The sequence below is a fragment of the Drosophila innubila genome, assembly GCF_004354385.1.
Source record: "Drosophila innubila isolate TH190305 chromosome 2R unlocalized genomic scaffold, UK_Dinn_1.0 1_C_2R, whole genome shotgun sequence".
NCBI lineage: Eukaryota > Metazoa > Arthropoda > Insecta > Diptera > Drosophilidae > Drosophila > Drosophila innubila.
Genome location: NW_022995374.1, coordinates 10334821 through 10362493, shown reverse-complemented (window position 1 = coordinate 10362493; position 27673 = coordinate 10334821). Strand labels below are relative to the sequence as shown.

Genomic DNA, 27673 nt, shown 5'->3' with positions numbered 1-27673 from the left:
GATTATGTTGTTGAGCTGCCTCCTAGGGGTGCACAAAACGTGCTGGGTTCTCTGTTCTATCTATATTCCTCTCTCTTACTCTGTCTCACTCTGTCTCTCTCTGGGGTGACTGTGTGTGTCTCGGCCACTTCCGGCTGGAGCTATAAACGGATTATAAAGTAATTTAATGCTTTTTGTTGTCTGCCCGACAAGATAGTCGCCAAGTGCGAGTTCCCACTGCATGTGCGGAGCATTGGCAATAAAAACTTTTAATGTTTGTTTTCGGGGCATATCATATCACATTAGATCACATCACGCATACGCACTGTTGTGCCCTCTAACTTGCCCGGCCCATTTAATGAGTTCGAGCTGGAGTTTGGCGGTTCCGTTAGTTATCCGTCCGTCCTGCCGTCTCTCCATACGTCTCGCCAACATTTTTGTACGTAATTAATGTCAGACAGTTTGGCAGCTTCGGCAGCTGTTTGTCCCTTTCCTTATTTGTTTGTGTGTGTGTGTGTGTGTGTGTGGTTAGTTGGTCATTTTGGCAACATGTTTATCTGCCTCAATGCACATATACATATGTGTGCATATACACACTCGCATATTTATGTTCAACCCACACAAACACACACACACGCACATTCAGCTAGATTGTCACATTAATTTTGTACGTTAAGCTGTCAGCGTGGACAACATTTTTGTATCTTATTCGTTTGTCCAGCATGAAGCGACCTTTTTTTTTTTTGCTTTTCACGCACGTTTTCTATGTCCGTCGATTGCTTTGGCCAAAATATCTTGGCCATTATTCTTGCTTTCATCTCGGGCCCAGCAACAGCAACAGCATCTTCGATAAGTGCGTCTTAGTTTATCTTTATATTTAGGCTTTACTTAAGTATTGCCCCTTGTTGCTGTTGTTGTTGCTGTGGCTGTAGCTGTTTGGCAAATAAATACGTTTGATAATGTGGCACGCACATTATATTGATGGCCTATGTCGTTGGCACCTTAAACCAAGCCACACTTGCCACAACAGAAGCAGCAGTTCTTGGTGTTAAGTTGAATGAAGTGCAGAGCATTTGAGATTGCTGCAATCCAAAACAAAGACAAGCAGACAAGAGGATTACATCAAATATCTCAAATTATTTCGACTACATTTTGTTAAGTAATGATTTGGGAATGTGTCAGTTGAAATTTATTAGGCAACATTTTCAAATTAATTCAAATGTGGGCAAAATATTTGTAAGCCAATTATTGTTATCCGGAAATTTATGGAAATATTTCAATAATTTCAAGTATATACTGTGAATGTTCTTATCAAAATATTATACTCACAAATAATAATAGATTTATGTATATTAATATTGTTAAATTGAATTAACTGCTTGTTAATCAATTGCTTTGAATTATTATTAAATTATCAAGCAAGGATTTCATATTTAAATGCTTGTAAAATTTAAAGGTTAAATTTAAGTTTATGAATAAATTTATTAATAACACCTAAAAATGATTTATTGTTCTTAAATCTCAAAAGCGTATTATAAACTTTTATATGTTGAATAAATTTACCAATTTCGAGTTAGCTCATTGAATATATTCAACATATTAATGCTTGACAAGTTTAACTTTTCGATAATTAATTCAAAATCTACATTTTTTTAAGGAATTGAACAGGAATGAGAATTGCTTTTTATAGCTGTGTTAATATTTGTTAATATTATAGCGTTTCTATAGCATCCTGTGCACACAAGTAATCCTTAAAAAACACTCAATTTGTTAACTAACTTTTATGTACGCTATGATTTTATCTCATGAGGCAATCAAGCACATACGTATTACGTATACGTATGTATGCATACTATACACACTCGAATGCTCGTATGAGTGCAAATACAATTTTGAAACTCGCTTCAAACACGTTGCAGAGGACTCAACTTTATCGGGCTCCGTTGGCTCCACTTCTCTGCCCCTTCCTCTGTCCACAATCAGTCTCAATTACGCAGCATTTTTGTATGTGTCGAACGCTGTTAGCAATGAAAACTGTGCAACTGTAGCCGAAACTGAAAAGTTCCATTGCATTTTACCAAAAAATAAAAAAAAACGCACACACAAAAATTGAAACTGTTGCCTAATTGCAAAAATGCTGTCGGGCAAACATACGAACACACACACACACACATATATATACAGAACTTTGTTGTAGCCCAAGCACTCTGAAAAAGAAAAGTACGCTAAAAGCTTAAACAAAACCTCAATAAAGCCGTTGGGCAGTGCTCAGTAAGGGGAAGGAGAGAGCGGAGGGGTGGGGGATGTTGCCCACCAGAGGTCGTTGAAAACTATTGAGGCGGCAAATGGCAAACGGAAAAGTTTGTGGCGCAGGCGCAGCATCAGGACAAATTCAAGCTGCCAACGGCAATGGAAGCGACAACGACAACAACAACGACAACAACAACGACAACGACAACAACGACAACAAGTTCATGTAAATGACTATTTTATGTTGCAATCACGTGCTGCTTTCTCTGCTTTCTTTCTTTCTGTGCTGTACTTATTTTTTGAATGGGTTTTTGTTTCATATGCAGTGAAATTTTATGATTATTGCAAACTGACAAAAAGTTGCTCACACAAAGTTTTTTGCCAAGCACGCCTCATGCACTTGGCTAAATGTCGCGCTTTGATGCCTTGGTTAAAGGCTGCTAAAGGAAGCTGTCAGTTTAGCCCTGTCCTGACAAGTCCTGAATCAGGATGCGTGTTGGCACTTTGCATGCACTTCCCCTCTTTTCCCGCGGCGAATACGAGGACGATGACGATGACGACATATCCCAATGAAATTTATGCAAATGCACGGAATTTGTATGAAAATTGTTTTATTTCATATAGTACACAATCACTCATACTCTCTCACACACACACACACATTCACACACACTCACTTAGTGCACGCGCGTGTCATTGTCTTGTGCTTAAGCTGAAATTACTCATACCACGTGTTGGCCAGCTTTCTCCTTGTTGTTTGCCTGGTTGCTGACTTTGACGTCGCCCGGTTGCGTTGTGTTTTATGCAAATTCGTTGCTCTGCGCAACAATGTTATTAAAATATGATAACAAGCCAGTGCCCAACACCAACAACAACAACAACAACTCGAGCAAGAACAACAGCGGCAGCACAGGCAAAAACACGTCAAGAGACAACGACAACTGTCAGTTAGACGGCTGCGGCTGTCCCATGTCAAGTTTTTAGTTCGCTGCTCCCATAGTGGGTGTTGTTGTTGTTATTATTGTTGTTGCTGTTGCTGTTGTCTTTTGCATGCGTTACGAGAACAGCTATGAAATTATGCAGTGAAATATGTTGCCCCAGCAAAAAAGAGTAAATAGGAAAATGAAGGGAAGCACAGACATTTTGGGTACCCTGAAACTTTAATGCTCTTTTTGGTTTCAGCATTAATTTAAATATATTTTTCTTTGATAGCTGTATTATTAAAACCCATTATAAGGCAGGAAATAAATTTGTAAATGGTTTCAAAAATTTCTATGAACTCACACAGTAATTAAGCTGATGTGTAAATGTATTGAAAAGTAGTTGCAGAATGTGTGAAATATTTTTATGAATTCTTAAATACGACATTTAGTTTTCTAAATGGCTGCCAAAGAGCTCATATCCGGATTACTGGCTTTTCGGTTTACCAAGAATTATCTTAAAGACAAAAAAAATATTTAAAGGATGTGCTTTGAGGTTATACAACTGTTTTTGGTAGCATGTAAGTGTGTATACTTTTAAGCATCAGTGTGTATGTATATGAAATAACAGTTGTTATACAAGGAAAAATGACAGATAGACAGGCAGCGACGTCAACCGATGGTGACGGCAATGCCAACATGTTACCAGCCACCCAACAAGCAACAACAACAACATACACAGCAACAACATTGAAGACAACAGCAACAACATTACAATGCAGTTGAAACTTCAGTATTGCGACCCCAGTTGAGTTGAGCAATGTTAGAAATGTAAAAAGCATGTCAAAATTTCAAGCTGCTAGAAGCGTTAGAAACGTTGTGAATGACAAAAGCCAAATAGAAAAGCATTTCGGTCATGCCATTAGATTTGCACTAGGTATTGGTTAAAATACAAAAAAAAAGAAGCATACAAGACTCTTCCAAAAACACGATCTGACAGTCAACTGTCATATTAACAGTTGTTTCAATACTCAAAATTAACTTATAAATAGTTTTCGAAATACTTTCGTTTTGTTTACTTTTTACTGATACAGAAAAAACAGTGCGATCCAGAAATAACATAATAAATAGAGGAAAAAACCACTTAATATTGGAAATGTAAACAAAACAATGAATCAGCTGTTCTTATATACAGAAACTCATTATACAAAAGACTATTTAATGGCTAATTGCCAAATATTTTGAATACTTATTACTACTACTTAGTGTTTATAGTCTAAGAGATCGAATACTTATTTACCAGATTCTTTTTGGCAACACGTGTGCCCCAATAATTGTCTTTTGGAAATGATTATCCCTGGAATGTTGACAGTTAATATTGAATATTTTTACATATAGTCACATATTATGTTATACAAATTATAACATAATATGTGTCTATACTATTTAGTAATTGGATCAATAAATTTGATCAAAATAAATTGTTTTTGTTTAAAATAGCATTCTACTGAGTTCTGGAAAAGAATCAAATTGAATTTGAACTAGATGTCAAAATTAAATATTTTCAACTTTGAATAATTTTTCATAGTATTATTTCTATTTTTATATTGTTTACTTGTTATTATTGCTTATATTTTTAAACATAGAGTCTATTGAAGTCTTGTAGAACTGTTTTTTTTTTTTGTATTTGACTTCTATTTGTGTTTTCGGGTTTCTGTCGTATTTTTGCAGCATGTCAAAATGGCGCATTGTTGCCATTTTAATGTTGACAGTTGTTGTCGTTGTCGTTGTTGTTCTTGGTTGTTTTTTGGCAAGCATTTCATTTGGCATTTGGCATTTGGCATGTTGAGTTGCTGCCATTGCTAATTACATGGAATGTGACCTCAGCCTGATTTTTGACACGCTTGCCTGGACAGCAGTCCTGTATGATTCTCTTCTCTACAAATCCCTTCCTCTCTCTCTCTCTCTCTATCTATCTCTTTCGTTTTGTGATAAGGACATTTGAGCAATCATTTCATTAAATGCTCACATCAGCATACAGCACACACACACACACACATACACTCACACATATACTGATGGACTTTAACTACAAGTTTATTGTTATTGTACACGATGTTGGCCGTAATTTTGTAGCTTAACCCAAATCCAATTAAGTAACAAGCGTAAGCCACTTGGCAAGCGACAGCGACGACACATTGGCTCGTTTAACCCATTAAATGTCTCTCGCACACACACACACACACACACACACACATATGGACATACATTTACAGTGACATGCCAAAACCTAAAGCTGATAATTTCAATCAATTTTAAGCCACAGTCACAGAGAGCCATTTTGCAGTTGGGCGCCTTTTAAACTGCAATTTGGGGCAACATTGCATTGGCTATTCACTGTGTACTGTATGTGGGTGTGTGTGAGTGTGGGTGTCTTCTTTGTTGCACTATGTAATTTCCCCTGTTTGCTGATGAACTGCTTTTGTTGCCTTCTAATCAAAACTAACCCAACTCAAAAGAGTCAACCAATTAGTTGGGATAAACAGTTAGACGAGCATTCAAAAAGAATACAATTTTAAATCTTTCGGCCTGTTTTTATCATATACCCTATGCCAATTATCATCAAGGGGGTATATTAAATTTTGCGAAATAATTCTTGACCTATAAAAGAAATGAGTTTTTAAGATGAATATCTGTTAGGACCTTTTAAATTATGAATCTATTTATTTACAGGGTATTTATTGATCACCTTGTAGAATGAGTGGAATTTGCTTGTTGCCTGCTATTGATGTTTTTGCTTTGTTTATGCATTGGACCTCCAACGTTTTCGCTTTCGATCGTGCCTGCTGCAAGAACTGGGACTCCAAACAGAAACTGGGATCTCATTCCTCCTCTCTCTCTCTCTCTTTCTCTCTTGCTCTGTCTCACTCATACCGGAACCTGGATATGAACCTGGTGTGTGTCCGCGTCTGGAACTGTGTCTGGGTCTGTGTGTGTGTGTGTGTGTTTGTGTGTCGTTGTGTGCGTGTTTTGGAGCAATTCTTGCTTACTTTGTTTTGATTCCGAGGTTTTTGGGTTTTTTGTGGCTGTCCAAGGCGCTTGCTTAATAACGTTATTTTCTGGTCATTGTACTTTTAATGGGCTGCGTTGCAGGCGAAGCAAATCAAACGCTGCCGTCGTCGTCATCCTCGTTGTTGTTGTTTCTGTTGTTGTTGTTTCTGCTGCTGCTGTTGCCGTTGGCGTTGACTATTGCCAGTTGGCATTGGTTTTGGCAACGGCATCGATCATCATCATTATCATCATCATCATCCGCATCATCATGTTGATCGTTGTCCCTTTTTATAGTTGTTGTTGTTGTCGTGTCGGTTGCGTGGCAGCAACAACTTATCGAAAACAACGATAACAACAACAACAACAACAGCAACATGAACAGCAGCATCAACGTTGAGGATGATCATGATGATGATGGAATATGTAGGCTCTTATAAACTTGAGCTTCTGGGTGGCGATGCGCAACAGCTCACAACATACACACACACACACACAGAAACACACACACACAGATGCAAAAGCTCTTTCATCGCATGACAAGCAGCCGAAACATTTAAACAGAAAAAAAATGCGCTGAGAAGAAGCGAAGGCAACATCGATGGCAGCAACAAAAAACAAGAAGAATTACCAATAAATGTTATATGTATATACAGCTAAAATTGTTGTTGGTATGAGTGCGGGATTTATTTATGCATGCATAGGAAAAACTACGAATTAATTAATTACAATAAAAGGGAAAGTTGAGCTTCAGGGTTAGGTACTAGCAATACACGTATTATTTCACCTTAGAGATACTTACTTAACATATATGGTGTTCCAGTGTTCCAGAATTTGCACTAGAGAAGCCAATTTTTGAAATAGTTACACATAATTTGATTTCACAATCCGAACAACTAAAATACAAACAGTGTGTACATAAAAAAGACTCAACAGACTCTGTACAGAGTACTTTTTATGAATTATCGATAACTCAACTTTAATTTAACTCTGCATAAAATTGGAAAATTCAGTTTTTTTCAACACTGTCCATTCTTTCCATACTTTCATTTTCTCCATATTCTTCCCTTTACAATTTTTCCAAAACTTTAAAGTATCATAACTTTGTCAAATCTTAACCGATTGCCTTCCGGAATATCAATTTTATCATTATTTGGCTTCTATTTTCATTCTGTGTCAGTATTGAAAAACTCACTTTTATTTTCTTCACTGTCCATTTTTTCCTTACCTCGACCACTGTTCATTTTCTCCATATTCTTCCCTTGACACTTTTTCCAAATTTTCAAAATATCATAACTTTGTCAAATCTTAACCGATTTTCTTCCGGAATATCAATTTTATCAATATTTGGCCTCTATTCATTCTGCATCCAAATTTAAAAACTCAGATTTTCTTCCTTCACTGTCCATTTTTTCCTTACTTTCGATAACTGCTCATTTTCTTTATACTCTTACCTTGACACTTTTTCAAAAACTTGAAACTGTCATAACTTTGCCAAATCTTGACCGATTTTATTGCGGAATATCAAATTAATTATTTTTTAAACTCTAATTTGATTCTGCATCAAAACTTGATTTTCGATTTTTTTTCATTACTGTCATTTTTTTTCATACATTCGCCTATAATTGATAGAAAGTGCTCAACTTTACCAACTTTTTGTTTTAGACAGTTAGAAACTCAGCATAGCTTAGTTTAATTCACAAATTCCTGAGTATAATTAGTTGCTCAAGTTTCGACTTTTATCAATGCTCGGCAAAGTTAACGATAGAAGAGAAATATTTCAAATGGAATTCCAAGTATTTCATGGTATTTGTATTGGCGTTTTTATTTACGTGTATTTTCTTGTGGGTTTCTTTTATTTCTTTTTTTTTAAACAAAAGCTACCTACAATTAGGACAGTGTCTTTTGTTTGCCTTCCGCCTGTGCTTTCCGGAACAGTTGCTCATTAGCATAAGTATCCTTGAGCTTATCCTTATTCAATATCCTTTTTGCTTGCTGCGCAAAGTGAACAGTGTCTCGTTGCACATTTTGAATACAAGCTGCCATTGTCTGTGTTGCATGACTCCTAAACCCGCCCTACTTCCCCCGTGGACAGTTCCCGCCTAATGCAACTTTTGTGTTGTGCGAAAAGCGCAAAAGATTTTCCGCTGCAATTTCCAACGGAATGAATCGCCATTGCCAATAATCCGCAGCGACAGTTGGCAAAAATGCAATTAAAAAATTTTCACTTTGTCGACTTTGTGTTCCTTCTCTCCCCTTCAAGGAGAGAGTGAATGTGTGTGTGTGTGTGTGTGTGTGCGTTGGGCTCTTTCGATTTACTTGGCATAAGTTTGACAGCAGCTGAGCTCTGGGTGACTTTCCACTTGCCCCCTTGGTAAAAAACATTCTTTCATTCTTTCATTTAATAAAATGCGTGCCAAGTTGACAATTTTCCCCGGTTCTGACATGCCTCTGCCAAAGGACACGGGACACGGGACACAGCACACAGGACATGGGCCAAGGATAAGGCAAGATCAAGCAAAAGTTTTTCCTTCAATTTGCCATTTGCTTTGCCATTTCTTGCCACACTGCCACGCCCAGCTGTCAGTCATTCTCCAGTCCAGTCTCTCCCTATCGGCTGGGCATCAGCAACAGTTGTCTTTCTAGTACTCGTAGATGCCACCAGGTGTTGGTGGCAGCTGCCTCAGCCAGCCTTGGCGTGTGTGCAACATTTATTTGCTGCCCCAGGCGCTACTTCAACCAAGCAGAAGGTGTTGTAATGTGCTTAAAACTCCGTCTATAGGTCGACGAGATGCATTCGAATGATGAATGATGGATTTGCATCGCCCGATGGATGCGTGTAAACAAATAATCTAGGCATGCCTGGCAGCCACAAGTTGTGAGTTGGCCAAGCCAAGAAGCTCCGAAGCACTGGGATGTTGGTACCAGGACCCAGTTCAAACGAAGCCACCGAAAACATGTGATGCATTGGACCACACACACTTACTGAGTGGCTAAAAACGGAACAAGCAAGCATTTAAAAGTACATAATATGCTCCACTATGAGATACCCTATGCTAATCACTTTGTGAGAAAACTTAACTTCTGATTGTAGCCTAGCCATTTTGCCTGTCATGCTCGACTATTAGATATTCTATGCCAATTTAAAACATTATTTTAAATCAGGGAATAACACCTAAGCCGAAACTAACCGTTTCATTTTTAGTAGCGGAACTGATACCTTTACCGAAATAAATTCTCTGTCAAGAACCGAATACCGAAACGTTTGTACCGGTTGTGGTTAAAGAGTTGACCAACTTCAAACTGTCATAACTTCATCAAAACTGAACCGATTTTCAAGCGGAATGTCATTTTGATCATGATTTGGCATTTTAATTCAATCTGCATTCAAATTTTGTTTATTTAGAAAATTTTATTATTTTCGACCAAGATTCGATTTCGATGCTAAGGGTCCCCCCTTTGAAATTTCGAAAATTCAAAATTTTAAATCTCAAGTTTTCACTTTTAATGAACTCCTTATATCGTAATTAGTATAAAACAACACTTTAAACTTGATTCTGAGACCTTTCATTTTTTTGTAAAAAATCATGTGGAAATGAACAAAAATTTGGACTTGTAAAGTGACTAACCCCGAAGTCTGACCAACTTCAAACTGTCATAACTTGATCAAAACTGAACCGATTTTTAAGCGGAATGTCATTTTGATCATGATTTGGCAATTTAATTCAATCTGCATTAAAATTTTGTTTATTTAAAAAATTTTATTATTTTCGACTAAGATTCGATTTCGATGCTAAGGGTCCCCCCTTTGAAATTTCGAAAATTCAAAATTTTAAATCTCAAGTTTTCACTTTTAATGAACTCCTTATATCGTAATTGGTATAAAACAACACTTTAAACTTGATTCTGACCCCTTTCATTTTTTTGTAAAAAATCATGGGGAAATGAACAAAAATTTGGACTTGTAAAGTGACTAACCCCGAAGTCTGACCAACTTCAAACTGTCATAACTTGATCAAAACTGAACCGATTTTTAAGCGGAATGTCATTTTGATCATGATTTGGCATTTTAATTCAATCTGCATTCAAATTTTGTTGATTTAGAAAATTTTATTATTTTCGACCAAGATTCGATTTCGATGCTAAGGGTCCCCCCTTTGAAATTTCGAAAATTAAAAATTTTACATCTCAAGTTTTCACTTTTAATGAACTCCTTATATCGTAATTAGTATAAAACAACACTTTAAACTTGATTCTGAGACCTTTCATTTTTTTGTAAAAAATCATGTGGAAATGAACAAAAATTTGGACTTGTAAAGTGACTAACCCCGAAGTCTGACCAACTTCAAACTGTCATAACTTGATCAAAACTGAACCGATTTTTAAGCGGAATGTCATTTTGATCATGATTTGGCATTTTAATTCATTCTGTATTCAAATTTTGTTCATTTAGAAAATTAAATTATTTTCGACCAAGATTCGATTTTGATGAAATTTTAAATTCCAACTTTATTCTGCATTCAAATATATTGAAATTCGTAAAAAAAATGTTTTTGCTCTAGGTCTAGCTATTTATTTTGATTATTTTGATTTAGCAATTAAATAATAATACAATAGTAAAATGGTAAAAGTCAGATTAAATTTAGTTATACAAAATAAAGTGAAGTAAAAATGCAGCTTTTAATTATATTATTTATTTGTAGTTTGACTATAAGTTAGCATTAAAATATTTTGAAAAAATAAAATAGTTTCTAAATATCATATTCCTTATCATTTAATTAAATTCGTGTGACAAGTAATTATTAAGCAATTGTAATTTGCTACCTTAGCTTTTTGATACTAATGACACACCGAATTTGTGCAGATCATGCAGACTTTACTGCGAATTTTGGCTACAGGGTATATCACAAAAAAAAAAGAAAGAAGAATGAAAACTGGGCTGTTGTGGCATCCTCCATCCATTGCCGTATTGATTATTGTGATCTGCCGTGTGCTTGGACCCTGTTGGGTAATTATGCAGGCCACGCTGAAGCGGAGTGGGGGGCGCGGCTGTCATTTATTTTAAACGATTCCTTTACACATGTCGGAGGCTGTCGCCGCTGCAGCCACCAATCACCAGTCCACCAGTTGAGCAGTCGCTGCTGATGCTGCTGCTGTTGTTGTTGCTCCTGCTGCTGCTGCTGTTGGTGGCTTCTACCGTCGTTGACGTTGGCATGCCAATCATTTCGCGTTGATGAAGTGCGAGTGTGAGGCAAAAATGTTGTACCAATAACTTGGATGCAGTCACAAGAAAGAGATAGAGAGAGAGAGAGGGAGAGCAACAGGAGGAATGAGAATTACAATTTCATGAGTTTGTCAGTTGCAAATTGTTGATTGATTTGGCAACACGATGTTAAGTTTTCAACTTGAATGTATATTTAACAAATGATTCAATTATTCACTTATTCTATTACTTATTAAGTTTCCCAATTGAATAGCCATCAATTCTTATATTGTTCCCATTGCAAAAAACAAAAGCTACTCATTCGCTCATACACTCACTCACTCATACACTCACTTAGTTTGTCAGTCAGTCTGTCAGTCAGAGACTCGTTCCACCTTTTTGTCAATAATTAATTTGTTGAAAAATGCAACGCAACGCCGCTTGGGCCACCACCAAAGCCCAAGTCGGGACAGTGTCTTGCATTATGCATGAGCTTGGCCTGGCAGGGACCCTAAACTGGGTCCAGCGGCTTCCATCCTGCTTGGCCCTTGAGTTATGCGCTTAAGTGGCGCCTTCAAGGTTGTCCCCCTCTCCCCCTGTTCCATTCATTCCCTGCACACTTCACTCGCATCAACTGTGCTCCGATCCGTGTCTGGTTGCCTGTGCCGCTGATTAAGTCACTTGCATTTTTCGCTGCTTTTCTAACTAATTTGCTGTTAATTTGTTGCTACGACCAACATGCAACCAGCCCCCCCAAAAAAAAATTCATTTCCTGTCAGCGATACGCAACAACATTGCCTTCTGCATTGTCAGAATTCCGGGAAAACCCCACAGCGAACACAGGTAATTGCACGGCCAGACGGACAGAGCAACGTCAGCTTAATAAAATAAATACAGAATAATACAAATCAGAATAAAATACACACAATAAAATTATATATTCGCAAAAATATCAATTATACGACTAGCAAATACACATAATCAGTAAATTTATTTAGTTTTGTCAAAAAAAACAATACTGTAGCTGTCAGCAAAAGTAAAAATATCAAAATGTTTTTACATCTTGAACACATTGAAAATGTAATTTTTCTTTACGCTAATTTCATTTGTTTACAGAGGAGTTACAATTCCGATTCTCGTTGCATTGTATGTAATCACATATGATAGTAAAAAGTATTTTATAGCCTACTTAATTCTACTTTTAGACAACACTGCAGTAAACTGATTATAGCCTTAATAATCTTTATATTTTTTTATTATTAGCATGAACAAATTAAATTTTCTGAAAAATTTCTTTGAATCCTTCTGAAAATTTGTAAATTGCTATTCACATTTTTAGGGCTGATTTTCAGTCTTAAGCTTAAATTTTTTTGATGTAGAAGAATTTTGTAAATAATTTCCACTTGTAGATATGTATATATTTTCAATTTTATTTTAAATACTTGATAATTTTTATTTTTTTTTGTTGACCTTGTACTTAAAAAAAGTACAGGGGTCTATTAATTTTTTAATTTTGTTGATGTAAATAATTAAATGAAACTCCGAATCCAGCATTTTTGTTTGGGGAGATGGAGTGCAAAACGAAATTATGACTTGGACACGGACTGCGACACGATCTGTGACTGCAATGATACTGAATCCCAGATGCAAGTTACAGCCAGAGACGTGAAAAAGGCAGCGGCTCAGCGCATATGCAAAGTATCTGAATCTGAATCTGGATCAGAATCATATGTTTATCTACCGTGTGTTTGTGGGGGCAATATCGGATTACATGTGAGGAGCGGGATGCGAGTAGCTGTTGCGGCTCAGTGGCGCTCGGTTTTTTGCATTGAAAGTCACGTGCCGCACATAAAACAAACGCATTTTATGTTATACTTGTACTTGGTGTTGCTTCTGTTTTGTATTCAATGAAAATGAAATTCAAAAATCGAAAATTGTTGCTGCGACCAAACAAGAACTGGCAATAAGGCACAAACCAAATGTGATGGGAGGCAAGAGAGTGTGTGGGTGAGGGAAGAGGGAGAGGGAGAGGGTAGCAGAATGAGTCGGAGCTGGCAGCCTCATCAATGGAGCAGCCCCCGAAGCAGGCAGGCACATTAATTAAGCCAAAGAAACAAACAAAAAAATGTACAAGAAGCTCTCTATATATAAACACACATACGTATTTATGCTCACACACACGCACACAAACATATGCACATGTGTGTCTGCTGGCAGCGCAGTTGGAACTTCGGCAAACGTCTTCGTGCATTTTTGGGGCGACATCTTCGTGAATTTCGTCGCAGTCGCAGTCGCTGCTCGCTGCTCGCTGCTCGCTGCCTGCTGCTTGTTCTCTGCTGACTGTGCTGCCGGCAGCGCAGTCGGCGCTAGCTGCCCTCGGGATTTCGTTTGCTTTGCTTTGCGCACGACTCTCATTTTGTGTTTGCTCGTCAAGGCAGACGGAAGCAGCAGCTTCAGCTTCCGAACTACGCGCGTGTTTCTCTGTGTTTTCAATCTGACAATCTATGTACGAGTGTTGTAATCAAAAGCAAAGTTTTTGCGAGTGCGAATACCGCTAGCTAACGGTGCAGGACAAGAAATAAAACAAACACAGTGCAAAATATGCGCGGTTAAAAAAATTCACAACATCAAAGTCTAACAAGTGAGTGTGTGTGTGTGTGTGGGTGTGTGGGTGTTTGTGGTAGGCGTGCGTCGTTAATTGCTCAGCATGGCAACAACAGGTGGCAACCCACTGCCTAGGACTAAGCTCCCTGTTGACAGCGTTGCCCAATTGTTGCAACGCACGCAAATTCGCAGAACTTTAATTGCCGTTGTGTTTGCGTGTGTTTGAGTGTGCTTGCGTGTGTTTTTGTGTGTGTGTGTGTGTAGGGGGCGTGTGACCCGCAATTAGTAAATCTAACAGTTCCAAGAATCGATTCACTGCAGCCAAAATTAATTGGCTGCCCCTCAGCAAACAAAACAAAAGCCACAAAAAATAATAACAAGAAACAAAAAAAGAATACGGAATCCCAAGCAAAAAGCAAAAAAAAAATACACTTTAAAAGCCGCCGCAGTGCGCTGCCAAAAATAATTTCTTTTTGCCGATATTCGGACAGCTAAAGAAGTTGTCACAGGCAGCAACAACAACAACAACAGCAACAACCACAGCAACGACGTGTGTCAAAGGTTTGACAGGCCTTAATTGCACAAAAAAATCGAAGTAGGGGAAGAGGGAGAAGAGTTCAAAAGGAGTAGGAGTAACCAAGGGGTTGGGGCTGAGGGATGATGAAAGCCCGGCACTGCAGAAGACTTAAAGCTGCCGAAAGAGGATTAATGGAAAAATATATAACAATTGCTGAGGTCTAAACAATAAATTCGAATATTCGGATAATGATTAAGTGGACAAATTTGATAGATTAGCTTATGAAATGCAACTGACAGTTAGGATTATAACTTAATTTAGATATGGAAAGCAATCTTTACAGAAATATTATATTCTTAATGTTGATCTTAAAATATGCCAAAAACAATGCTCATTAAAAAATTACTCAAATTTGCAAATTATGAAATATATATTCAGATTTCAATTCAGAGCTAGCTGGTTACCTGACACAGGTGTGAAACAGGTGTGCTGGCAATATGATATTATCTGACGAGAGACATGCAATTTATATCACGTATAAAAACAATTTAAATTTGAAATTACTTGGGATTTCGGTATTTAATTAGGCGGCGTTTAAAAGAGCACATTTCTTAAAAGTACTCACACACAAACAACCATTTTCACACATACCTGAACTCAAAATTAATCGATACCAAACTCTGCAGGCAATTGTTAAAACAGTTAACAGCTACTAAACTTAATAGTGAAATATTCAAAAAAATTTTACGAAATATAAACAAAAATAAATAATTAAAATGCGACGGCAACGTCTTGCAATTCTGCTGCTGCTGCTCTGCTCAACGCAGTTGCAGGCAGAGATTGCCCACACATCGTTGGCCATCAATCGTTTAGGCCAGGAGCCATTGGAGTCATCACAGGAGTCGCATGTCCTGCCGTCCAGCTGCCCGCAACGTGTGGCATACGAGAAAATGCTGAGCAGCATTGATGATGTCGAGGATCTGTATGTGGATGTGCCCGTTCACATTGCACTCGAGCAGCGGCAGAAGAAACGGTAAGTCAAATCCATTTTCATATCCTGGCTCTTGAATTCTTCTGCTACTAATTTGAGTAATGCGCCTAAGTGCGATGGCGACGCCGCTTGTCACACAAATCAAATTAGAGAGCCACAAGCAATAACAAATACGAGTAGAGCAAAGCTAACGGTAACAGGACGAAGATGCCACTGGGAGGGGGGGGGGAAGGTGGAGGGCATCAGCTTGGGCGCCATTCTCTAATCGTATGAGAAGGGAAACCAACAAAAATAATTTATAACCACGACGTGTGGCTGGCCAAACACAAAAACCAGCGCCAGATTTTTACAGTTCCCATAAATATTAGCAAATACGTATGTGTCTGTGTGTGTGTGTGTGTGTGTGTGTGGTTCTTCTTCTACATCTCCTACGCTCTCTTCATCTCTCTCCTCATCTTCATCTTCGTCCGTATTTGTCTAAGTTGTATGTGTGTTTTGTTAGTGTTTGTGTTTTTGCTAGGCCGACAGCTGCGGCCGCGTTGCACGTGGCGTATGAGCAACTTTTTTTTCATTCTCTCTCTACTTGTTGTTATTGCTGTTCTTGAGTTGTTTTTTCTTTGCCCTCTTTGGGCCTGGGTCAAGAAATGCCGTCACGTTTTCGCTTAGCGCGCGCGCCTGGCAGGCATTTTGTTTTCCCAATTTAATATGCTCTATAAGTAGTTTGGGGTTAGTTCGCTGAGGCAGCAACTTGGTAACGAACGTGGTAGAAATAATGAAACTATTTGTGATTTAATTATTATAGGTGTATTTTCATCTGAAACCAAACAATTTTCTGTCTTGTGCTTCACAGCATAAAAGTGCTGATAAAACTTTGGTACACTGAAAAAATAGACCAACTTCTAAAATCAAGAACATTCATCTTAAATATTTTGTTCTTAAAATAAGCACATTTTAAGACCATTTTACCAATACTAAAAATATTTATTTAAAAAGTTAAAGTTCATAATGCAAGAATAAAAATTTTAAATTGTTAGGAAATAATAAATATGTACTTTTTCATTTAAAACAAATAAAATTGTGAAGCAGTAGGCGCCGGTTCGAATCCCACTCGCAACAAATTAAAATAACATTTATAAAATAATAAAATAAAATAAAAAGCCTTGATTTAAAAAATTTTTTTTTGATGAGTTTAAGTGCATATAGAATTCGATATGGCTTAGTTTTGAATATCCTGCTTAAAATTGCTTTTATTTTTTTTCGAAATTTATTTCTGTCTTTTATTTCGTCAAAGAACGTGCGAACCTCTTCGTTGTTGTTGTTGTTGTTCTTACAGCACGGCTTTTTTGCTGCTCATATAACTTTGATCATTTTGGCATAGAATGTCAAGCATTCAAATGAATGATGTTATTCTCGTTCTTGCTCTTCTATATGCATATGATGGGTATATTCATTTGTTGTTGTTGTTGTTGTTGTTGGTTTTATTGTCGCGCGACCAGTGGGCAAGCGAATGCTCCAATTGCACGGTTGCACCTCCGCTGCTTCGGTGCTTTGGTGTCGCCTCCGAGCTGGTACGTGATGCACGTCTCGAGTTGCTGCCGCCGCTTGTGGAGCGTGTGAAAAGGAGCGAATTGTGAGCATAAATTTATGGGGCGTTCAGTCATTAAGAGTTTTGCTAGAATTAAGCGATCTGCAGATCGTTGCACGCACTGTAAATGTTGCCTCTATAAGGCAGAGACAGAGACAGAGACAGAAACAGGATATATAGTATGTACATGGCTCCTGTGTTGCAACCAATCAAGGAACAACTCGACTCGACTCGACTCGACTCGATTTTGTTGGCTGTTTTCGCACTCGGCTTTTAATATTCTTTTGCGCAAACAAATCATAAATATTAATTTAATGACTTAATTCGACGGCGCAATATGTGTTTTCTGCTCCCTTTCCCCTTTGCTGCCCATTCTACTTGCTGATCAGTCTTCAAGCTGAAACTGGAATTGAAATTGGTAGTGGTATTGGTATTGGTATTGGAAGTGGGACTGGGCCATTCAGACGCTTCGCACCACTGCACCACCTGTAGCATACACGCATTTGGCCAATGGCCCGAAAATCAAAACAAACTACAAAATCTTGTTAATGTGTTGTTGTTATTATGGTTGTGGCTGTGGCTGTGGTTGTGGTTGTTGATGCTGCATTTTTATGTGCGCCGCAGGCTGAAATGTTGTAAACAACTTTTATTGCACTCAAGCGGTAGAGCGAGACAGCGACAGCATGAGAGAGGGAGATAGCGAGAGCTACTCCCTCACAATGAGTGCCCCCTTTATCTGCTTTATGGCGTGAAACTATTTATTTGTAAGCGTATCAAAGAAGCCACAAAATAAAAACAACAACAACTAACAACAACAACAACATCAACAACAATAACAAGAGAGTAATAAACATTTTTGGCCATAAAATGAGCAGCATAATTTTTCGCCTGAAAGTGCGCAGACCTTCGGCAAGCGTTGACGACTTAAATATACTTATACTCGTAGTTTATATTTTTAGATTCACAGACTTGTCACTGCATCTGCAACAGCAACTGCCACATGCATCTGCAACAGCAACAGCAACAGCAACTGCCACATGCGACTGAGTGTGTATAGAATGCGCACCAGACAGACACTTGGGCGTCACACGTCCGGCGAGACAAGCAGACAAACAGACGGACAGACAGACAGACGGACAGACGGACAAACAGACAGACTTCCCAGTGTCGCTTAGTCACCCATCAGACGTTGCTCAAACGCCATAGTTCAATAGTCTAAAATTTCACCAAAAAGCAAATCAACAAACACACACACACACACATACACTCGCACACACACACATTAAAGTGCAGTCACTAAGTGCGCACTGTGCCCATTTTGTGAGTGCTTCGTGAGTAATCAAGTGAATGTGAATGTAAATGTATCATTCAAAGTTTGCGCGCACAAAAATATTAGAATCAATTACATTAGAATCAAATTCAATTATACACAACTTTCGCTGATAGCCTTTGAGATCGATGAGTAATTATTTTTGAACATTATACAAAATAATTATCATAATGGGAAATGCATTCTTGTGCGTTTTATCAACAATTTCACAGTTTTATTTTTAATAACATACAAGGCTACATTTTAATTTAATTTTAATTTAATTTAAGAAATATTAGCAAGAATGTTGTACTTTTATTAATTCATTAAATATTTTGGAACCTTAAAGGAAGCTTTTTAACTATTACTTAAGTATAGAAGCTTTAATATTTTTTTTCATTTTTCATTTCATTTTCGGTTCATTTTTTCTTAACTAACTTAATGATTTTTAATATGCCGTAATACTGCTAAATATTTAGTCAAGCTTTGTATTATTATATCATATAATATAATAATATATAATTTATATGAGTAATTATACCTTTCAAAAAAGTTGAATTTTTCTGTAAACAAAATAAAAATATGTTTACAATTCGAAATATTTATAAATATTTTTAATAATATTTTTAAGTAAGCTGCTATTTCCAACCTCCATTAAAAAATTTTGAATTACTTCTGAATTTTTGAAAAATTTTCAAATTGGATTTCTTAAGCGTAGATAGTTAAAGATTACATTACCACTAAAGCTTAAACATATATTATATTCGTTTAACAAAATGGTTTTCATATTCACTTTCTGGGTAAAACTTTTACGTTGATAAGTTCTTGATGTAATGGAAAATCGTTTACGTTTACAATTGTTTTGTTATTCCGATTTGTTTCTGTGTTTTTTTCTAATCTCTTTGAGTTGATATTTAAATTGTTGAAGGAGCAAAGTTTTAAGCAAAGAATTTCCTTTTTTTTTTTGTGTTTTTGGCTACAAATATCAAAAGTTTATACAGATAGTTAGTTTCGCTTTGCAAAGAGTTGGTAAATATGCTACTTATAAGCATATTATGTGAGCCAGTTAGTTTCGTGGCCATTCTCCATATCAGTATTTTTCGAACTTGCTCTTTGCATTTTGTGTAGCAATGCAGGAAAACTGTTCATTCAAAAGCTGATTGTCAATTTGTGCAAAGAAAAACGACGAGCTCGCGAATGGGAGAATGGGAGTTTGCCACCAAGCGGAGGAGATGGAAATGTAGATGGAGATGGAGATGGAGACCAGACCAACTGACTGCCTGACTGTCTGCTTGTTTTTATGCCGTCGCTTTTGAATAGTTGCAAAAATAGAATTTTGTCGCTGATTTTAAGTATTTCGCGTGAAAACTACAACTACCAGACGCGACCAGACATTCAAGCGAACCAACAGCCAACAAACGAGGAAGACAACAGCAACAACAACAGCAACAACAACAACAACAACAACAACAACCCTAACATATACATTGATGCTGTCGCTGTCGCTGCCTTCCCTCAATTGCAAATTTATGTGAATTGAGTCAATTTTTATGGTTTGAACTACTTGGTTAGTTGGTTTGTTTGTTTGTCCGTCTGTCCGTCCGTCTGTCCGTCTGTCTGTCCGTCTGTCTGTTGGTCTGCCTTCGGTGCTTGCTTACAGGACTTTGCGTCTCTTGACGGGTGTAAAGCGCACAACAGGAGCCATTGTCTTGTGAACTTGCCTCCGCTCCCTGCGCCACTTGCCACGTCGATGCGACCTGCGTTTTTGTCGCCTGCGGCAGCTCCGATGGGCGGAGAAAAGCTCGGCGAGAAATGCCAGAGAAGCGCTGAAAATACCTAGAATAAGGATGCCAAATGGACCCTTCATATGCTCCGTGGTCAGCACAATGGCAGTGGGTGCAAAATTGGGTCGCATTTTGGCAATGCGATTGAGATACGTGTTGTTGAATCGAAAGTCCGAGTCGATCTTCTGAATGATGCCCACGTCTCGCATATATCTGATGATCGTGTTCATCTCGTACATGAAGGGGAAACCCGCCTTCATAATCAGCTGCATGGGACTGCTGAAAACGTTCTGGGGAAATGCGAATATGTCATCCGCATATTTATTCTGCATTACGTACATGCGACTACTCAGAATGCAGCGCAATCCCCGCTCCACATCTTGTAGATTGTCGGTTCGAGGCCTGAAGGCCAAGGAGCTGTTGTATGCCTTGAATATCCACATATCATCATCGTTTTCGAACCAATCTCGACTCTCCTCCTCACCGCCAAAGGGAATTCCCGCTGCAACCACTTCCTGCAGCTCGTCCAGCTGATGTAAATAGCCAGGAAACTGGAAGGTCTCTATCATCTTGGAGGTGTATGTGGCCACCAGATTGATGCCGTAGAGCGTCAGTGCCAGAAAAAACAATCGAGTCGCATCACAAATGGGACGCTCCTGGATAGCGACACAAATGGTCACCCCCAGGGCATTAATCCCAGTCAAACTGAGCTGTTGAAAGTATTGCGGCTCCGGCAAGATCCTGACCAGTGCATACCAAAAGAGCCAGCTCAGCACGAGCACCAGCAAAAAGCTGATCCAAGTGCTTAGCGCAAAGATGCCAACCATGGCCTGCCAGGCGGGACGACGATCCGCGAGCTGTGCGAACCAGGTGTGAGCATCCTGGAGATAACAATCCGATCCCCAGAAGTAATCGGTAACCTCATTATCCGGATAGAAGCCGCCCATAATAAAGTCGCACTCTCCGTCCGATAGCTTGCCCAGCAGACCATTCCAATTGCCATCCCCTTGGTCCTCTCCACGAGTATCTCTGGAGCATGTTTGATTGGTCTGTGGAAAGAACAGGGGAATATATTTTAATATATTTAATCTTGCAAAGGGTTTGTCACGTTAACCATTTTTTAAGTGCAGAAACTTTGAAATTATAAATAAAATCTGATTATTTTAAAGCTAAAAAATGAATAAAAAATTAATATTTTAGTTCATCTACCAAAAAAAAAAAAAAAAAAAAAAAAAAAAATGAAAATTAAATATAGGAAATAAAATAAAAGAAGATATAGATATAGGATAGATTTGAATAGTAACCCACCATAAATTGCAATCGATTGCGCATGAATCCCAATATTCTCATCTCGAGTCCCAAGACGCAATCCTCCTCCACAAAAGGAGCCGCAATGGAGGCGCAGACGTAGAAAGTGCAGTTCCTGGGACTGAAACCACTAATGTAATCCAACATGGCGAGATGGACGGCATGGGGAGTTGGATGGAGTTCACCATTCTGGCATTGACCCACACTTTGCACGCTGAGAATGCGACAGTCGACATTGCTGTAGTAATCATTGACCAGGATATTGTAATCCGTGGAGGAGTTGGCATAGAGCAGTGCCACACGATGCACATAGAAATTGGTCATCAGATCGTTGAAGATCTTTGAGGCAATCGTCCAGGGCTTGTCCCGTAACAGGGCATTGTGAAAGAGCACCAGGAAACGGGCACCTGGATTCCAGGAGCGACTCTTGCTAACATAATCCCTCATCAGTTTGTGCAAACGTTCCACGCTGTCCACAACAATGATGTAGTTATCCGCCAGAAGCAGTTCGCCAAAAATCTTCGGAATCTTCACATGATCCGAGATGACGCGAAGTTGATAGAACTCTCTTTCCGGTGGCATTTCCGGATCGCTGATGGCCTCATTGATGCGCCGGCTGAAACCGAGCTGAATTTGAGCCGCGGGCAGGGACATGTTGAACACGTGGGTTGTCATCAGATTGTAGGCACGTGTGTAGCGCTCCAAGGGATTGCGATAGAAGAAGATTTGGGCAAAGCTGTCCAGACAATCGACGCCCACCTGCCATGTATGCTGTCCCACATCCTTGGCGGGCAGCATATAGATAACCATATTGGCCGTCTCATTCGATGGATTTACAATCGCATCACCGCCAATTGGCAACCACATCAGCAGCCACATCAGTAGCTCCATTTTCACGGATTTTGGCCACATTTTCTGTACGGCTTTTTGAACGATGGTCGAACAACTGAGGAAACTCCTCGCATGGCGGTTTGTTTGTTGTGTCCGGCGGCTGTTTATGCATGACTGCACCCTACAATCATGTGGCATATGAGTTAATGTGTTCACTTTAATTAATTTTACAATTTTTAATTTAATAATTATTTTCATTTATATAAATATCAGATTAAAATACTATAACACCCTTTTTTTGGTATCTTTATGTCTGCACTCTACAAAGACCGCACATTTTAGTACATAGAAAACTCATACGAGGGTAGTTTAATTAGTAATTGAACTCAGTTATAAAATAATTTTAATAACAATAATTTTATAAGCTTTTCACTTTATCTGACTATCAAACATCTTTACTGTTTTCAAAGAATAGTATTGTTCAAGTTTCTTATAATATGTTAGTCTCTTAATATGAGTAGCTAAAAAAGTTTTAAAATATAGAAAATTATAAATTAAAAAATAATTTATAATTTTTGTATTATTTGATTTAAATTTCAAGAATTTTTATTCTTAAAATGAGAACTTGGTCTTATTTGAAATGTTTTTAAAAGCAATATGTCTTTTCTCAATTTAAGAATTTTATGTTCTTAACTTATATTTTAAATCAAAATTCTTAGTTTTGAGTTCAAAATCATGATTTTAGAACATTTTTTTTAACAGTGTAGCTGATTTAAGAGTCGACCATGGCTGATGCAATTAGTTGTTGCCACATGATGTTTGCCTTATATAATTGAGTGCTGTCATCAGGCAGGCAATAATAACAACACAACGGGAGCAATGACAACAAAAAGCTTGCAACTTGCAACTGCAACATGCGAGGCTTAAATTAAAGCAAATATTTGTGCAGTCGCTGTGGCGCCAACTGAAAATGGCCGCCAACAATGGCAATGCATTAAAACACTCCATCAAACAGTTGGTAACCTTTTGGCGTTGCGGCCAAAATCGACTGGCTGCTGCGGGGGTGTTGCATGCCACAACAAGGGATTGAGGAGAGGAAGGGGAAGGGCTGCTCGCCTGGCAAATGGCGTTGGCCGGAAGTAGCCGGTCATAAAACTTGAGATGGCCGGCCATAAGCCAAGTCAATGAGTCACTTTACTGCAATGGCGCTGCCGGAGTTTCCGTCACACACACACACACATATGACAGACTGTGTGTGGGTGTGTGTGTCTAAGCTGTAGCACATTTGTCTTGGCTTTTGTCATTAGAAAAATTGATCGTAAATTTCGCCTTTAATTACAAAACAAAACTATTGAGCATCTCTTGGCTGCGAGAGGAGACAGAAGAGTTGGGGCAGTCAGCTCCACACTTGGCCACAATCTTTAAGTGCAACATTGTTGCAAGGCCTGCTGCCAAAGGCGCTGACTCACCGTGAACTGAAGCTCGGACTTGAAGTCGGAGTCGGAGTTGGAGATGGAGAAGGAATTGGAGTTGGATTCCCTCGGACAGCGTTGAAACAAATTGCGTGTGATAATTTAGTGTCATGATTTTTGACAAAGGGCGTCAACAGCTCACTTACTCCGCCCCACATCCTTCTTTCACATCGTTGCACGCTTTACTCATCTCCTTGTTTTGTCTCTTTTTGCAGATTTGTGTTGAAATTAAACAACTCAACGCCGCTGACGATTCTGTTCTCATTGCCCGTGGCACGTCAGCTCTACTACAATCAGACAGGTACGCTGCCCCCTTGCCACGCCCACAACAGCCTCAGCCTCAACCTCAACCTCAATATCTTCATTTGCATTCACAGCGAACGTCTTGCGTCTGGCATCGCCGGTTAAGGGAACTGGATCTGGACCTGGCATCGCCATGGGCAGATTGATCCTCCCCTGCGCCCTCCGCGGCCAATACGATCTCTTTGTGCAGGCACGACAAGGCGGCGCTCTGAAAGTGGAGGCCCAGGCCAAGCATCCTCATCACACGTGGCCCCTGCTCAATCACACACACCGCATCGCGATCCGTACCCAGAATCGAGTGCGCAAGCGTCAGCTGATTGTCAAATGGGAGCGGAGGTGAGTTCAATCAGCTACTAAATGATTGACACACTTTCTGAGTGATTGACTGAATGATTGACTTAAATATGAATTATTTGATATGCTAATTTATATTTGTACTGAAAAAATGATTGATTGATTGACTGATGGTGTGATTGACTGACTGAATATTGCACAAAAATACGTATTGTTCGTTTAACTGATTGACTGACAGATTGATTGAGTGATTCACAGATTGTTTGGTTGACAAGTTGCTCTACTGCATGACTGATTGACTGAAAGACTGACTGTCTTACTAACTGCCTAATTAAATCTCTTAGGGTCTGTCTAATTGGTTGGATAATTGACTGATTGATGAATTAAATGACAGAGTGCCTAAATGAATGACTGAGTAAGGGATTTATAAATATATTTACAGATTGAACGACTGATTGACAAATTGCAGTTAACAATTGATTGTTTAACTAATTCACTGATTGATTAAGTTATTGACTGACTGACCTATTGACTGACTGATTACATTATTTGATGACTAGCTCACCGATTGACAATCTGATTAAATGATTGAGTGACTAAGGGGCTGACTTAATGATTAATAAAACAAGTGATTGACTAATTAACTCATTGACTGATTGACTAACCCATTGAATTTCCGACTAATTGACCGACTGGATGACTAAATGATTGATTGACTGACTGATTTATTAACAGGCAGATTGATTAATAGGCTGTCTGTTTAACTGACTGATGAAGTTCAAAAATCAAATCTTTTTATCGAAAAATTAGAATTTTGTAAAACTTTAAATTGGATTTTTTATTTTTTTTGTAAATTCTTACAGTAAATTTGACTACCATGCCATGCACTATTGTTTGGTGGTACAACGCGTAGGTTCCACCACCAGCAGCTCCAGCAATGACTTTGCCAGCTTCTGTGAGGCAATCTATGCCTACACGCGGCAACAACAGACGCACTCTCGGGCTGCTGCCGGTCCCTGTTCGGGCGCCAATAGTCTCTTCGACTTGGTCTGGTCACGGGCGCCGAAACGGGCGCGTCATCTGAATCCGCGTCATAATCTGCACATTGTGTGCACGGGAGCGAGGACACAGCAACAGTTGCGTGGTCTGCAGCCCAACAGCAGCTACAGATTGCAGCTCTTTGGGGTACATCAGCGACTCCAGAATCTGACGTTGCCCTTGGCCAGCACACAGGTGCATTTCAATCGCACGCATCCAACAGCACTAAGGGAGCAGGCGTTATCTCTGCTCAAGATCGGTGGACTACATGGTGTGCAGGTGTATAGCTTCAAGGTGCCGGCGACCACGCCCCCGCCTCGCTTTATGCGATACCTGTTGTTGCCTTGCGCCGGCAGCGAGATACGTGTGAAGCTGCTGCGCCATCACGATGTGGTGGCCAAAGTGGGCAACATCTATTTGCCCACCTACATTAAGCAGGAGGGCATAAAGCCGGGCCAGCGATATCTCATGCGTTTTGAGCCTAACAATGAAGATGAAGCCTTGCGGGCTCAAAAAGTGCGAGTAAGTTTAGCATCAAGTTTAATTTATTATTTTATTATTTACATAATTTGTAATTAATTTATATTTTAACTTATTCATTTATTAATATATTTATTTCGATTATTAATTCATTTATTTTTTGATTTATTAATTTTTGTATCTTATTTGCTAGGGTTACAAGCATATCCTTAAAAATTGATACATTAATCACAAAAAAAAATATAAAAATAAATAAAAATACAAAGTTTGCTAATATAAAATAAAATATTATTTAAAAAAATATTATAGAATTATATATTATAAAATATTTATAATATAAAATTGTTACTGTCATTAACATTAAATTACATATATTATATATTTAGATTTATAATTTTTATTTCTTTTTAATTTTAATTATAATCTCAAAATTAATTGTACACTTACAGCTGGCGCTGAGCAGTGAGCCGTTATTCCGTGATCTGCCGGAGCTTCCTGAAAATATAACCGTATTCGATGTGCGCACGCGTTGCACCAGCACAACCATTGCCTGGAACAGTTCCCCAGATCAGCGCGCTCTCAGGTGAATACAGCTGCCGAAATTATACAAAACGAATTAATTGATAATTAATTATTAAAATGGTTCTTTCTACTTCATTCAGCTACTGTGTCATCGTCTTCAATCTGCCGCAACGCAGCGGCATGGATTATACAAACTATTGCATGGACTTTGGAGCACTGCGAATAACGCAGCATCAGAATTTCAAGTATATACGCTGTCGCGAAAAGCAGCCTAGGTAAGTGCTCTCGACTTTGTCATACCCTGGATAAGCTTCAATTTAATTGCAGTGCCAGCGATAAACTGGAAATGGAGACCATATTGAGTCTAACGCCTGGAGACAGCTATTTGATCTATGTGACCGCCAATCTAAGCATGGGAAAGCCGCTGCCATATCAGACGCTAACGGTACATATGGGTAGCCAGTGCGTGGACCTGGAGTCGCAGGAGCAGCCCGAGTACTACTAGACGTATGCGCAATGCTCGAGTACTACTAGACGTATGCGCAATGCTGCGCTGCAGTCTGCATTTGTCAAAGCAAAACTATCCGTCGTTGTAAAGCTACCTTATCCACTCAACTAAATTTAAACTAAACTATATGCAGTACCATATTATATTATATATATTTATATATATATACATATATATTTATAACTATGCGGGTTTTTGCGCTAAGCATAAAAGACTATATATTTAAATCAATATGGCAAACGTAGCTATATGAATGTTTGAGTGTATGTGTGTGTGTTTGTCTGTGTGTGTGTGTGTGTTTGTGTGTGCTTGTGTTTGCCAACAAATTCCAAGTATTTTGATTTCTTTTTTATTCTTTCTTAAATTTAGCCTAGCTTTAAATGTTTTTGTATAATTGTTTACGATTGTGCTTTGTGTGTGTTCATTGTTTAAAATCTCGCATTGGTTTTTACATTAATAATAGTTAAAGATAAGTTTTATTTAGCGCTAGGCTTTTGCTGTTAAGTTTATCACAATGAAATTTTTGTAATTTTTTACATACATATTACATTTAATTTAGCTAAGCCTAATTATATATACATAATAGCTATAAATGTATACTATACATATATATATGTGCATACAAATATGTATATGCATGCGTTGTATTTTTTGAGGCGGAAAATTACACAATATAATAATTAACTAAATAATGTGGACAATAAAATGTGCTATGCAAGAAATAAAA

At 38.4% G+C, this 27673-nt stretch overlaps 2 protein-coding genes across 2 annotated transcripts; one reads left to right on the top strand and one right to left on the bottom strand.

The window, feature by feature from the left end:
• Positions 1-483: 483 nt before the first annotated feature.
• On the top strand, positions 484-27673 carry LOC117783814. Its single transcript, XM_034621360.1, has 9 exons — positions 484-506; positions 14085-14565; positions 15224-15554; positions 24017-24102; positions 24179-24440; positions 25262-25958; positions 26366-26499; positions 26579-26713; positions 26766-27673. Exons 3-9 carry the CDS (start codon positions 15298-15300, stop codon positions 26941-26943), a joined length of 1749 nt encoding a protein of 582 aa, XP_034477251.1. The 5' UTR covers positions 484-506; positions 14085-14565; positions 15224-15297; the 3' UTR covers positions 26944-27673.
• LOC117785754 lies at positions 20061-22389 on the bottom strand. The gene is made up of 2 exons (XM_034623970.1): positions 21499-22389; positions 20061-21239 (listed from the first exon to the last, which is right to left on the bottom strand). Exons 1-2 carry the CDS (start codon positions 22387-22389, stop codon positions 20061-20063), a joined length of 2070 nt encoding a protein of 689 aa, XP_034479861.1.

What these genes read in the sequence shown, in the direction of transcription:
- LOC117785754 (XM_034623970.1), bottom strand. Translation starts at nt 22,389, where the DNA reads ATGGAGCTACTGATGTGGCTGCTGATGTGGTTGCCAATTGGCGGTGAT. An exon ending in GCAATCGATTGCAATTTATG is followed by an intron (nt 21,240 to 21,498) that starts GTGGGTTACTAT and finishes TTCTTTCCACAG; the next exon opens with ACCAATCAAACATGCTCCAG.
- LOC117783814 (XM_034621360.1), top strand. Translation starts at nt 15,298, where the DNA reads ATGCGACGGCAACGTCTTGCAATTCTGCTGCTGCTGCTCTGCTCAACG. An exon ending in ATTGTCAAATGGGAGCGGAG is followed by an intron (nt 24,441 to 25,261) that starts GTGAGTTCAATC and finishes AAATTCTTACAG; the next exon opens with TAAATTTGACTACCATGCCA. An exon ending in CCAGATCAGCGCGCTCTCAG is followed by an intron (nt 26,500 to 26,578) that starts GTGAATACAGCT and finishes TACTTCATTCAG; the next exon opens with CTACTGTGTCATCGTCTTCA.